Below are 14,272 nucleotides of genomic sequence, written 5' to 3'. Positions count from 1 at the left end.
TCTTAGTTGCATGGTTAGCCATAAGTGGGTATTAAATAAAGATGGCATGTTTAGAAATTATATATGCACCTACATGAGAACCACTTTCAATTTTCGTCTCCCGTCACAAGATTGCTTCTCAATCAGGCTCTTCAGTACAATCAGTAGGAAGTCGCCCTAAGGGAAAGAAAATAATTCTGATTATTATACGAATATAGATAAAATGCTGACGCTATACACTTGTCATTCGGACCTGAAAGTCTAGAAAATCTTTATTGGTTCTTGACTATTTTACAATCCCTAACATTTTCGGTCAATGCCTGTTGCTGAATATATTCTATATTTTATCTATTAAGATGCAATTACAAGAAGAGAAAACCAATCTTGTCGATTTAAATACAGTCTCATGGTTTGAGGGGCCAAACGATTACTACATAATTCAAGTGCATTATAATCTATCCAGAAGTATTCTTGAAATCCCCGACAACTTCTCAGATGTCCAGTCCAGGTACTAGACCAGTATTATATCAAAATGTAGCAGCAGATTTGACATTATTACCTATTAATTATGAGCAACCTGTATATGAATAATCACCTGCTCATACAGATACAAAAAATACAAAAAATGAACTCTGGAGTTCCCACTGACCTCCCAAATATGAAATGACCTAACAGCTTCAAAGGGGGAGAAAGGCAGCTTTTTGCAAGCAAACCAAAATGATGTGTTGATTACAACATTTGTTATCAGGATTTAGTATGTAAATGACCCTGACATCAGTTGGGTTCGACATTTTACCACATTGAATTTATTTATTTGCGCGTTTCGTTTCTTATTGAGATTTTCTGTTCTCTTTAGCCATAATTTTTTATCCACTTTTGACTTCTACATGTCCATTTAGGAACCTGGGGTGGCATAGGCACTAGACAGCCCCTTGTTTGTCCATCAGCCTTATTCAAAAACTTTTATTTTATATAACAACATTTTGTCTTGGAATCATTTACTGCTAGATTCTAGATCTACATAAAGAAGCCACATAAACTGTAGATTATAAATCCGGCAAACAGTACCGAATTAGTACACCTCCTCTGCTGGATATACTCATATGCTCTTGAAGTATATTCCGTGATTTTATATTTCTTCCACTTATCTCTCATTTTCATTCCTTAAAATTGACAAGGAAAATTTTAATGAAACATATTCTGAAGATGCATACAGGTTTATTATATGGGCCTTTATGTGAATGCAACAAATAAACTAGCTAGAAAAGAAAAAGATCATCAACTAATAAAAAACTGAACCCAATGAGCTACAATTGAGGATGCATGGGAGATCATTAGAGGTTATTTCTGTGACACAAACTAACAAGAAAAATATACTGTTATGACAGGCCGGACGGTTTTCTAGACAGGTAGGTGTATGATTAAGAAAATGTTAACCTGATTATAAGTGGGAAAAATTACAGTTCTTCTGCATCGACCCAATGAGTCACCAACTCATCATAGATGGACTAACAAATGCAAATCTAAAGTTCAAGTATTACGTTACAGTATGAACAGTGCAAAGTTGGATAAGTAGTTTCAGGATAAATAATAAATGCTACAAATAAACAGTTTCACGGAGGACAACCTGTTCTGAGAATCCACTATTCTTTTACAAAGTTTCTCTTCTTCTAGTAAAAGCCATAGGAGCTTTAGAGTTCTCTTTCTTCTGATAATCTTGACTGGTGGGTCGGGTACAGCCATACAGGTATCTAAAATAACCTACATCAGATTTGGTTTACCTAATTTGACCAATTTATAAATTTGTTGGGTACAAATTCAGAAATTGAATTGACCAAATTTGGCCCTACTAAAACTGGAGGATTGCTGCCATGCTAAACAGCACCAATTCAAGCTCCTCTTCGACTTACTTTATGTAAATAAAATAATATAACAAAGTTTTTAAAAAAAAGTACAAGAGAGAACTGTTGTGAACACACATGGTTATCAATTATCGTAATGAGTAAAAAATAACAAGCGCATTAACATATGCAACATAGAAAACACTTACCAGGAGAGATCTCTCATGTACTTCATCAACTATGACGTGAGTAACCCCATCCAAATTCTTATTTGCCTGTTATAATCCATATAGGGCAGAAAATGGAAAAAAATGGTCAATTCATAACACAATGTGCATTATATTAAATTGCAAAAGGTACATACCATAAAAATACTGAAAAAACAATGAACTCATACTGCTAGTAGTAGCAGTTTTATGTATGACAACATTACCACTTTGATAAGTAAAGCTGCTAGACATTACAGTAGAATAAGATCAAAATAATACCATAAATAAGAAGAATATTATTTACAAGCATCCTCTGCAGGAGCTCTAATGAATATATCTATTAGTGAATTTCTTGCACTCTGATACTATGAAAAAGTTTGCATACCTCACTTAGTCAATTATCATATTTTGCGGGTTTAGCCTCTGCTTTGGGTTCATCAGAGAGATAAATAATCAAGTGTGACAGTCTATTAAAGTTTTTCACTAAAAAATTGATGATTAGAAACTGAATGATAAAACAAGAGCAGCATATAAAGGCCAGGATAAATCAATGAGTTATCTCAAACCTACTTGCAAAAGAAACAATAGAACTTACTGACAATTTTCTGAGAAGAATGCCTGTTGTACAGAAAAGAAGCTTTGTCTTCTCATTCCTGAAATAAGATACAACCTAAATTACAAAAAGTTGACATTTTCTCAAACATTTGAGGACCAAAATATATGGACTGGATGACAGATTACAGAATAAGAAAAAGAGATTAAAGAAGAAAAAAGAAATGATAGTAATGGTAATTATAAGAGAAAAGATAACTTCAAACTGGCAGCATGGTCTTCAATCAATGCTGGGATTGACATCCCAACATAAGGATATTCGACATATTACTTAAATATAGAGAAAAAAATTACAATTTGAACACTTAAATACTACTAGCTAAAAAAGATGATATCCATACTTATTTTGAAAATGGATGGCATTTAATGTTGGAAGACAAACTAAAGCATTTTATTTTGTCTATATTACCTAGTGACCCAACAGAATGATAACAATTAAAATATGAAAGTGTAGTCATAGATAATTAGTGCACAATTCTTGCCCACCAAAGGTTCACCAAGAACCATGTGTTCTACCTCCCCAAACTAGTGATATGACCAGAATAAAAAGAAAAATAGAGAGGAACGAAATTTACATATATATATAACCTAAAGAATTGCACAAGGTGCACCTAGGCTAAAATTTGAAAAGGCGTGATTTTGAAAGCAAAACACTGCTTAAGTATTTCCATCTCTGACTTGTAATTTTCTATTTGAAGCTCCTCCTCCTCTTGTATGCATCATCTTCTAAGTCTCCAGGGGTTATCGCTACTACTATTCTTTTTTCTCGCTCCCTTCTAATTTTTCTTTGGATATTTTTTTTAAATATTGATAATAACAAATTTTATCAAGTATCAGTAATATCTCATCCACATTGACTTCATAACTCGTGGACCTTGTTTGCTGCCTTGCACCTATCTCCTAAAAGATCAAGCACTTTAGCATGCCGTCTCTTAGATTACTTTGTTTGAATGACTGAAACAAAACTGACAATAAAAAGGAGAAACTGAAATTCTGAAAGTCTTTTTAGACAAATGGACAACATGTCTTATGAAGTCAAAAAAATTATATATAACTGTTACATCTTGAAACTAATGTAGTACAGTAGTTTGTAACATATGGTACCATAGGTCTCGGGTTAAGAAAATACACATGATATTATAATTCAGGCATTTAAAATTACACTAAATCAAACCATGGTATCCAGTACTTAAACATTGGTTGTAAGGATGGGGAAATTGCAAAACAATAAGTCAACAAGGCAAAAAATTTGGATTTCTCGATTGCCAAAATAAGGAATAAGGCACTTGCTAACTGGCTTTACAACTGTGGGTCTTAAATCACTCAAGACATATTTAGCATGCTGCCATATTCCAAATCTGCCTATCTGTATTGTGAAATATGTTGAATGATGATACATGAAAGGGGCTCTGTACAAGGGCCAACAATGTCTAGCATTGTTACAGTCCATCCCAAGGCATATGCTTAGTCAATGGCCAAATGGCATGTCCCAGGCTGCTGGAAGTAGATTTACCATTATAACAACGCAAACTGCACAGATATCAGGTACAACCTTCATTTTAAATGATTGACAGCAATTATAGGCATAACAATGTGCAGCCAGATATAGCACTGCATATAGCATCACATAATTATCTATAAACTTAATAGCAAGTTCTTAAACAAGGACAGTCGGTTTACAAAATCACCTGGCACTCTCAAGGCGAACTTGATAACCAACCAATGAACCATGACAACCAGGTGAAGATTCACACCGCTCATCTGACACTCTTTCTGCTACAGAGATAGCCTGAGAAAAGGTTAAGCTCATGTATATGCTCTAGTTCTCACACAAAAATATTCCTTTTGAAAATAACAAATGGAGGAGAAATTGGAACAACACTAAAGATAGTATTAAGTTAATATGCTTCTGTGAGAAGGAAAATTGCTTCCATTTTTGTGCATAAACTTACACAGTATATTATTACTTTTTTAAGATACGAATTATTAAACAATAAACAGGGAAAGATTTGTAGGACAGGTCATAAGGTCACAGTGATTAATTTGGTCTAATTTATTTTTCTCCAATTCAGCTTGAACTACTTCCTATATACAGGAAAGCTAATATAAACATGAATAAGCATACTCATTCCAATGAATTCCGAGCATTATTAATTTACGGAAGCCACAAGTGGCAACCTCTAAAGCTTACACATAAGATAAATGAAAATGGCATATAACATAAAAAAAAAATATTCTAAGAACACATCACCACAAGTAAGAAAAAGGGAAACCATGAGGTTCATACCAAAATGGGGTCCAGAAATGACAAGAAATACACCACATAGCTAAAGAGACTATTCAACTCAAACCAGCAACATGGTGAATGGTGGCAAGCATCACTAGTTAAGCGACACCCTCTATGAACATAACAAAATATCTACCAAAAATTCCAGAATTTAATTGACTAAATCAACATCATAGCACTGTGCAGAAATCCTTTGCATAATTTAGAATAGGATGCAAATCTGGAATGATTCCAAAGATAGAAATCTGATCATACCGCTAACCTCCGAGGTTGTGTGCACACTATATTACAGCATCCGCCGAGTCCAGAGGCAATCATATCATCCAGAATAAATTGCGGGATCTGCAAGTATAGATGATTATGAAATGATACCAAACTTCAAAGGCTGCTGAGATATTATAACTCAAATAAAGATATTGGACAGGAAAGTAACCTGCTGTTGAATGACAATAGAATGATAGATTCATGGTTACATCCATGAATTCATGTCCCAAACAGCACTGCCCATGCTGCCCAACATTAATGATGCCGGAACATTACAAGAGCTTGCCATAGCCTAGCATTATATAGTGTACTCTAGTTGTGTTGAAAATACCATTTCCAAAATATTGTGTCATCACGATATTACCGAATTGATCGTGCCAACCTGATGCGGCTTAGGGTCGAGAAGACATACCGATAGGGAAAAATATAAGAAGGTACCTAAATCCATTCCCAAGAAAATAAGACAAAGCCTCTGTGAATCTCTTTATCTGCCTCCAAGTGCCATTTTTATACTAGCACGACTAGATAAACAGGAAAGATAAAAGATAACCCACCAAATCGTGGATTGAAAGAAAATCAAAGCCACCTAGGTTGCGGGGGACAAAAGAAGCATGATATCTACCACAAAAGAGAGGAGAGGAGCAAGGAGAAGGGAAAAATCATAAATGTGGAATCCTCCATAAAAATATTATTTCTCAAATTTCATTTTTTTTCTTTTTTCGGAATTCCCATCACCTCTATATTGTAGAGATGAAGAGATTACATCAGATCACAAATTGATCTTATTTAGATCTTTCCAAAAATAATATATAACTAAACTATGACTCTTTTAACTTAACAAATTAATCAAATCCTAACAAAACTTACCTCAAAACAAAATAGCAATCAAACCTCCTAGAGTTTTAAGAGTTTTAACCAAATTGGACACTCTAAAATCAAATTTAATTTTTAGATAAAAATACATCCGAAAATTAAAAATAAAATGAAAATCAAATTCCTATCACAACCACACATGAGACCTTTGTACTAATTGAAAAATGCATTTCAAGCCAAGAAATGTCATGTTGAATATGAATAACCAAACCTCCTAAAGTTTAGGATTGACTCCAAGAAGAAACCAAATCATATCTCAATAGAAAGCCAACTCAACTGGAAACAATGAACCTAGCCCAACATGAATCATCCTCAGATTTCTAGGCTAGATTGCAAAAGGATTCATTAATAGGTCAGATTAGGTTTTCTTAGAGAAAGTTGCTGGTCAGCCTGGAGTCATACACTAGAGTCTAAGATAGAAAGAAAATTAGATGGAGAGTTAAAGATGGCCAAAATCGAACTCTCAAAGACAAAGGCTTCTTGCAACTTGATATTGTGTTCTCATTTCCTTTTCATTTACTTTTCTTTAATTTCTTCTTTCCTTTTTTTTTTCTTTTTATTGTTTATTTTTCATTTTGACAGGAAATCACTTCAAATATCATGATGGAGATTTTCTTCCCAACTAGCTTATCTCCAGTTTGATTTATGTAAGACACCCAGTTCAGCCATTTTCCAGTAATATCCATCATCGTACGCAAGGTTACAAAATACCTGGGATGGAGCCCAGAATACATCCCTCAAAGTTTTCATCTGATGCACCCCGAAAATAACATATGAGGTATACATAGAATAACTGTGATATACCTGTGTTGTTTTCCCACACCCTGTTTCTCCGCAGACAACAATCACATCATTCTCTTTGAGCATTTGGAGAAAATGATTCTTCAGCTTAGCAATGGGCAGAGCAGCTCTAGATTCCAGCATTTTCTATGTTCAGAAATTAGATACAGACAAAGTAGAAGAAATTAACTTAAGAATTGGGAAACTAAATATCAGTTTCAAGCATCTAAAAACAAGTATACCATGTACTTTGACACCTTCAGTTTTCTTTCCAATTCTTTCTTCAAAAATATGCTCTCTTGAGACTTTGATCCTGGTAACACAAATTATGTGATCATTAGCAAACTACTGAAAAGAAGTATTCAAGTTAATGCAACAACAGTAAATTGAAGAAACTCTGGAATGTTATTTGATCATTTTAAAAGAAGCTGAAGGATCCAAGTAGAAAAGGTTGGCATGCTAACAAGTAACAAACTAACAACCTGATTTTGGACTATAAAATCATTCAGAATGGGAAAAGTTAGGCTTTTATATTCCATGACCAACTCCATGTGAAAGGTCTTAAACTCTTAATAAGAGGAAAAGGACACCACAATAATCAATGTCCTTTACCTTTTCCTTTTTTGGAGAAAAACCTAGTTAATGATTTCATGCTCTAGCAGCCACATGATTTCAAAGGAAAGTGGCTAGACCACATGAAGACAGTAGTCATACGTCCAGTACCAGATAGAATGGAATGAAAAACAGCTAAATATATAGTAGAGTCCAACTATCAACTATGTTTCATGGTGATCGATCGCATAAGCCCCCAGTACAAAAATAGAGCACAGGGAATGGTAATAATATATTAGACAAACTAGGTGCTTTGATCTCACTAACATGTTCAGAAGAGCTGCTGCGGGATTTCTCATTTCTGGTCATCCTATATTATAGTTGCTTAGCTTGCTGTAGGAACGACAGATTTTATACTCAGTATTCAAGCCAACAAATTTGAAACATTTTAAGCTTTTAACAGTCATGCAGTAAAGCCTACTATTCTTAAAGATTTCTTAAATCTAAACTGTAATACAATAGAGGTGCATATTACTATGAGCCTTGCAATCATGTTTGTAAGATACTGTATCATTGCATATCACATGTGTTTAATAATGCCTAACACATTATTCATGCTGCACCTATGTGTTTAATAATGCCAATCACATTATTCCTGCTGCAATTTATAAATAAATTTAAAACAGTACAATGCTGACCATATTACCATCAGGTAATTTTGGTATGGTTAATTCATTGACAATTGTTGGACCAAAAAATTTTATTTCCAAATAGCGGTGGGAACATAATTAAATGCTTTTATCCGAGATGGATGGGTAGAAACTGAACCAGACTTTGAAAACAAGAAGTAAAACATCCAGAATCAAACCACTAGGCCCTAGCAATCTTATGAATGAATATTAACAGTACATTACCATGACTTCTTCCCGAAAGGCTTACCTGCATCAGCCGATGATATGGATATATTCTTGTCAGAGGAAGAACTAGTATCTCTTACAACACATGGTTCTACAAGCTTCTCAGCAACAGAAACATTTTTAGTGTCAATAGAAGTCATCTTTGAATCATCTGCCTTCAATAGCATATTCACAAAACCAGCTCTTCGACTGTCCTCATTATCTACCAGTTCAGTCGAGAACTCGTCTGCTTGTTCATGAATTTGAAATAAAATACTTCAAACAGTGCAAGAATAATAGACTTGTTCAAAGGAGAAGAGCATCCATGAAAAAAATCCTCACCCTTTTGCCACTTTAAAACCAGTGAGGCATATGGTTCCACAAGTAATCGATTAAGTGGAAGGTCAGAAAATAGTTGATATAAGCCAAAAGCTGCAACTCTATTTTGTGCATCCTGCAAGTTTCGCCATATAGCCAAAATTATCACAAGACAAAGAGTACAACTTGGCTGTTAAAGATGGGAAAAGCACAGCAGCTAAACTAAGAAAAAGAGTACATCATATTCATTGCAGGTGAATAATTGTACCATTGTATGTAACAACAAGGAAAATATTACAAGCTAAACTTCCAGTGAACAAATTGGTGAGCATTGCAGGAACATTCTCCAGCAGTATATTAAGATAAATGAAAATTGCGTAATCTTGGAACTACCATATGCATAATAAGAGAGTAAACACCTCAACAGATCCAAATGCTTCTTCCTGGTCAGGTAGCTGGATAGTTGTTAAGCCCCCAGCCTTACGGCTCTTACCCCGGCCAGTGGTTCCTCGTAATATCCTAACAGCATACATGAATTTATCATCTTTCTCAGATAACTTACTGTACTTCGGAGCTTCCCAACTCAGTCTCTGGCACAGCTTTTGAAGAACAGCTTTAGGTAATTTCCCGGAATCCCCCTGTATTAGAAAAGCATCCAAGCAGAGAAACACCAACATAAATCAACAGAGAATTAGAGGCACAAACACAATTCATACTTGAAAATAGTAACAATTTGATAGGAAATGCCCAAACAGAATACAATCAGCACAAACATGCCATAGTTTGATGTGTTTCCTATGCCACTAAAAAGTAGCCATCATTATATTTACACCCGTATGCGAAGACATGTTAGCAAGTGAGTGGTAGAAAAAGCAGATTACCTTCTTCCATATTTCATCAATATTTCCTAGAGTATGCCCAAATTTATTGTGTAGAGATTTTTCTGTCTTTTGATGTTTCAATATATCTGGATGTTGTACTTCAGAGGAAGAAGGATCTTCAGAAAACAGACTATCAAGTTCTAGTTCCTCCACTTGCTCCTCATTCTTGGAAGCTCCACCAATATTGTTATCTAAATTGTTATCAGTATACTCTGCTTTTCCCATTATGGGGCATTCATCAATACTACTAGTAACAATTAATTTGCTCTCAAATTCTTCAAATGCTGCTTGACTATCTCCTTTGTCTGCAATTGGTATGCTAGAAGATATCGAAGATGAGAAATCACATGCCATTTCCTCTATGTTTATCTCGGTGGATTCTTCTTGCAGTCCCAAAAACATAAATTCATCTGATAGACCTGTACAAAAGGTATGCTCAATCATTCTAAACCAAGGAATTAACAAAGAGTTATAAGAATGTGTTAAGAGATTTGACAGCAAACCTAGCATAGATAATTCTTGCTTGAGTTTGCCGACAGTGCTGCTGAAGTGTTTCTGGCTTTTCTTGTCTCCTCTTTTCTTTGCTTCAAGTGCTCCCAATCTTGCAAGACGGTATTCTTCAGTAACTGAAGCAGCACGAGAGGTTGGATTATCCTCCTAACAAGAAAATCAACAAGAAAGTTCAGCACTATGGAAGTCCAAATATAACATGTACAGTGTCTATATAGAAAGAATGGACCGTACTTATAGGATTGTGTAACTAGGCATGTACGTAGGCGACGTCTATGTGTATGTTTGGGAGTATGTCTGCCTATAACTAAGTTTGAATAGTATTTACCTGTGTTCTTTAGTTATTCTTAAGGTAACATTGTCCTCAATGGCAAGTCAGAGAAGCTGTTGAAACAGACACCATAGCATATAACTTTTATCTCATTAGCTTCACAGAACATCACAAGATGTATTTTCTTTATGGCCAACTGACTTTAATCAGGACGCAACCCAGCATGAGTGATAACACCATATTTCCACTGCTTCAGACATGAGACCATATTAACTAAATCTAGCTAAAACGACCACCAAAATATACATTGAAACACCTAAGACTAGCTTCAATGATATATAACTGAAAACCAACTACCAAGAAAAACAAATAAGTTTAGCAATATCAAAGTATTTACTCATATGTCCCATGCCTTATCTAGTGTAAACTGTAAAGTACCTCCTCTTCTTCCTCTTCTTGTTGTTCCATATACTGCCGAATCCACTCTGCCTGCGAGGCTTTTCCATCATCCAAAGAAATTTCATCGTGCCTCCTCCTTATAATAATTGACGGTCCTTCCACATTCTCCTCCGCTTCATCAGGTTGATGTTGCGGAGGGACCCAGTCTTCTCGAGCAGTAGATATAATTTTAATCGAACCTTCTGCCCCTATACACAAGTACCACATATCTTTATGTTACTCTACTGAATTATCAACCTAATATAGTGTTAACACCTCCACATTAACAAACTACCTTCTACAACAGAAGGAAAAGACAGATAAAAGAAAAAGGATTGCTTAAAATAACTAAAAGAGAAAATGTAGAACACCTTCATGGGAAGATGAAGTGGCGCCGCTTGAGAACTTGAGAGGAAGCTCGTTCCCAGGAAGATTGAAACACAGCCAATCCAAAGCGGTCTCAAATGTCGCTCCCTCCTATAATTCGAAGATACAAAATCCTATATTAGGAAAAGGTGATCGACCGACATAAATAACCTCAAGCAAACTCAACCGTAGCTCGTTTCTTGAATGCATAGGTCTCAAATGGAAACCCTAATAATTGAATAATCGGAAAACTCACGACCAATAAAGAATCACAAAAAGGAAAAATGAACTCGCCCGAATCAAACGAAACCCTAATTCGAGAATCTAAAACATGAGATCGATAAAATAATCGCAGAAGAGGAGACGGATAGAATCGAACATTGAGAGCAGAGAGGGCCTTCTCGATCTGATCGGACGCAAAGCCCTCGAGTGAGAGCTTATCGTACACTTTGCAGAGCCGCTTTGCCTTCTGAGATCTCGACTCGGTGTCTACGGCGGCAGAATGCGGCTGTGGCACCTCCGCCGGCGGTAGCTCGGTGTTGAGGAGGAGCCGGCGTAGGCGGCGCTCGTTCTCGGCCGATATCTGAAGCTTCGGAGCCGATTTTGTATCGGAATTTTGGGTTTTGGACTTGGATTTAGACTTTGATTTCTGCTGATGCTGTTGTTGCTTCTTCTTTGGCGCCATTGCTGGCCGAGACGGAGGTGAACGGAAGAGAAACGAATTGAGTAGGAGAGTATAAATAGTGTGCGATGAGCATCAATACGAATAGAGACTGCTTATTATTATTATTATTATTATTATTATTATTATTATTATTATTACATTTTATCCCCCTGCTCATAAATTCACTTTACCATCTGTAATTTTATTTCATTTATATTTTTTAACCTTATTTTTTTTTGTTCTAAACTAAAGTACAATCTTTTCTTTTATTATTATATTTAACCAAACAATTGTCTAATTTAGAAATATTCATTTGATACAAAGTACCTTTAAACACATCTAAAATAATATTAATCATATTTTAAATAATATTTTATTTATTTATTTAATATATTTCTCATATTCTTGTCATCTGAAATTTGATCGATATATAATTTTAGATGCATTATAAAATTTATCTAATGAGTATTTTTATATTTGATTTATAGATTGATCAATTTAAAAATTATTATCTTACAGAATTAGGGGTAAGTGAATTTAGGCATGGCTTACTCCATATAATACCAAACATTTTCTCTAACAGGGAATTGGGCCCCATACCTCAATTCCCTATTAATGCAAGTTTTTCTTTTGAAAAATCCTGTTTCTCATGTAATTTTACTGCATGGCATCTCAAAAGTCACAGAAATCAACTCCCCTCATGTCATGAAGAAAGAATGTTATACTCCAAGAAAGATCAACCACTTTGGGACAGAAACATAAAACTTATGACTTCACTGCACTCACTTCTTTGTCTTCTGGTAGATTTTAGTACTCTTTGTCTTATACATACAAATGCTATATAGAAATATGAAACTAAAAATGATCTCTTTGCCCATTTAACTTTGTAATGGCATAGAAGCTTCTTCATCATCCTCTCTGTGGAACTTCCAGACTGCAGCCATTAGTCCAGCAGAAGAAGAAGATGGAGCTCTCAACTTCACATTTCTTCTTACCTGCATTTTTCTCATGACACAGACATCATTAATGGAGAATTAACTTCAAAAACAATGCTAATCCAATACAAATTAAAGGATATATTGGCTAAACTCACCGTTTTAGTTGGTAGATCCTTCAACTTTGTCACATTTTCCAAGCTTGCTGGTCTATTTGGTAGGTATTCCTTCAGTTGGTTGTCATCCATGGCTTCCATCATTGATGTCTGTGATCAAATATAAGTCTCATCAAGCATAATAACTTGTTATTTATCAAAATACGTACCAAATTAAGCATGAGAAAACTACATACTATTTCAGTTAATTTTCTCAATCTTCTTCTATATCATAAAACAACTCCTAGAGTTAACTTCAGCCTAACAACAACTGATGGAATAAATTAATACAAGGTTGAATAATAAATATCAATATGGTAATGTGTTTTTGATAATGTTTCCTTAAATTAATGATAAGATAAAAGAAAACATGGAACTTATAACTTATAGGTGTGGAAGTGGTACAAATACCATGATATCATTTAACAATCACCATAGAGAATTAATATTTTAGAAGAGTAAATAATAAGTAGTAGTACCCATGAGATGACTTCCTTAACTTCTTCTCTTATAGCTTCTTCTTCTTTGTCAGCGAGCTCCTTCTTCTGTGGCCATGAGAGGACCTCGATATTGGAGGCCTTATTCTTCTTCTTCTTCTTCGTCTTCTTCTTCTTCTTCTTCTTCTCAGTCGTCGTCTTCTTGGCTTCTTTCTCAGACATCCTTGGAGTAGTGAGAGAGAGAGAGAGAGAGAGAGAGAGAGCAATGGTGGCATGGAGATGGAGGAGGTATAAACGGAGGGAAGTCAAAGTCAAACGTAACGGTCGAGTGTAAGGGGAGAAGGGTGGGCTTCTTTTCTAGAAGGGAGTTGGACACAAGAAGAAGTTATTAATTTAACGGTCAGAAAGATTAAGATGCAGATAACATGTGACTGCCATTCTTATTTAGATATCAAGAAGTAAACACAAGGATAAGGATTTAAACAGCATTTAACATTTATAGCAGGGAAACAAAAGCTAATTGTAAGATTTTTGACAAAATTTTAATTTTCTTAAGTAGGGTTGTCAATTTAGATCATTGTTCGCCAACAACTCGTGTTTAGTTTGACAGTACTTATTTAGCAAAACTCGGTTGGCTCAACATAGTTTAAATAAAAAAATTAATTATATAGGTTTTATATCAAATTTTATAGTTAAAACTTGATTACTCAGTAATAGTCTTTCAGTCACTATTAAGCCCTAAAACGAGTTGGCAAATACAAGATATAATAAATGTGTTTAACATGATAAGCTGAAGAAGTCAACTATGACAATTTTAATTCCAAACCGCTCATGAACTCAAGAAAGACTCAACTTGATAAATGTTAAGTCTTATTATTGCTCTTTTTTGAAGCCTCTATTTGATGCAAATTTTGAGTCTACTTTTATAGATATATAAAAACCTCATCAGAAATACTCACTATATTCTAAAATTATTGATAAAATGACATGTAGAAAATCATAAA

General features: G+C 34.8%; 2 protein-coding genes across 11 annotated transcripts in view; both read right to left on the bottom strand.

The window, feature by feature from the left end:
- The window catches only part of LOC140794969 (DExH-box ATP-dependent RNA helicase DExH7, chloroplastic), a 35,795-nt gene extending 23,965 nt beyond the window's left edge, over positions 1–11,830 (bottom strand). For all 10 annotated transcript variants that reach the window (XR_012110231.1, XR_012110232.1, XR_012110235.1 and 7 more), the window contains exons 1-15: positions 11,457–11,830; positions 11,083–11,188; positions 10,712–10,920; positions 9,996–10,149; positions 9,493–9,911; positions 9,031–9,249; positions 8,636–8,747; positions 8,337–8,540; positions 7,088–7,158; positions 6,870–6,992; positions 5,184–5,270; positions 4,330–4,430; positions 2,625–2,682; positions 2,030–2,095; positions 74–156 (exon numbers count right to left, since the gene is read on the bottom strand). Coding sequence is in view for 2 of the 10 variants with exons in the window: in XM_073147270.1 (XP_073003371.1) it covers positions 74–156; positions 2,030–2,095; positions 2,625–2,682; positions 4,330–4,430; positions 5,184–5,270; positions 6,870–6,992; positions 7,088–7,158; positions 8,337–8,540; positions 8,636–8,747; positions 9,031–9,249; positions 9,493–9,911; positions 9,996–10,149; positions 10,712–10,920; positions 11,083–11,188; positions 11,457–11,762 (2,318 nt within the window). In the remaining 8 variants the exon portion in view is untranslated. The remainder of the gene's footprint in view (positions 1–73; positions 157–2,029; positions 2,096–2,624; positions 2,683–4,329; positions 4,431–5,183; positions 5,271–6,869; positions 6,993–7,087; positions 7,159–8,336; positions 8,541–8,635; positions 8,748–9,030; positions 9,250–9,492; positions 9,912–9,995; positions 10,150–10,711; positions 10,921–11,082; positions 11,189–11,456) is intronic.
- Positions 11,831–12,444: 614 nt separating this feature from the next.
- Positions 12,445–13,580, bottom strand: LOC140795609 (uncharacterized). Its single transcript, XM_073148286.1, has 3 exons — positions 13,311–13,580; positions 12,835–12,942; positions 12,445–12,736 (listed from the first exon to the last, which is right to left on the bottom strand). Exons 1-3 carry the CDS (start codon positions 13,488–13,490, stop codon positions 12,620–12,622), a joined length of 405 nt encoding a protein of 134 aa, XP_073004387.1. The 5' UTR covers positions 13,491–13,580; the 3' UTR covers positions 12,445–12,619.
- Between the last annotated feature and the right edge of the window lie 692 nt (positions 13,581–14,272).

Source organism: Typha latifolia, chromosome 9 (genome assembly GCF_019914945.1).
Source record: "Typha latifolia isolate L0001 chromosome 9, TyphaL0001v2, whole genome shotgun sequence".
Lineage (NCBI taxonomy): Eukaryota > Viridiplantae > Streptophyta > Magnoliopsida > Poales > Typhaceae > Typha > Typha latifolia.
Note: the sequence above shows the minus strand (reverse complement) of the source record. Positions and strands in the feature narration are given on the sequence as shown.

What these genes read in the sequence shown, in the direction of transcription:
- LOC140795609 (XM_073148286.1), bottom strand. Translation starts at nt 13,490, where the DNA reads ATGTCTGAGAAAGAAGCCAAGAAGACGACGACTGAGAAGAAGAAGAAG. An exon ending in TTAAGGAAGTCATCTCATGG is followed by an intron (nt 12,943 to 13,310) that starts GTACTACTACTT and finishes ATTTGATCACAG; the next exon opens with ACATCAATGATGGAAGCCAT. An exon ending in AGGATCTACCAACTAAAACG is followed by an intron (nt 12,737 to 12,834) that starts GTGAGTTTAGCC and finishes AGAAAAATGCAG; the next exon opens with GTAAGAAGAAATGTGAAGTT.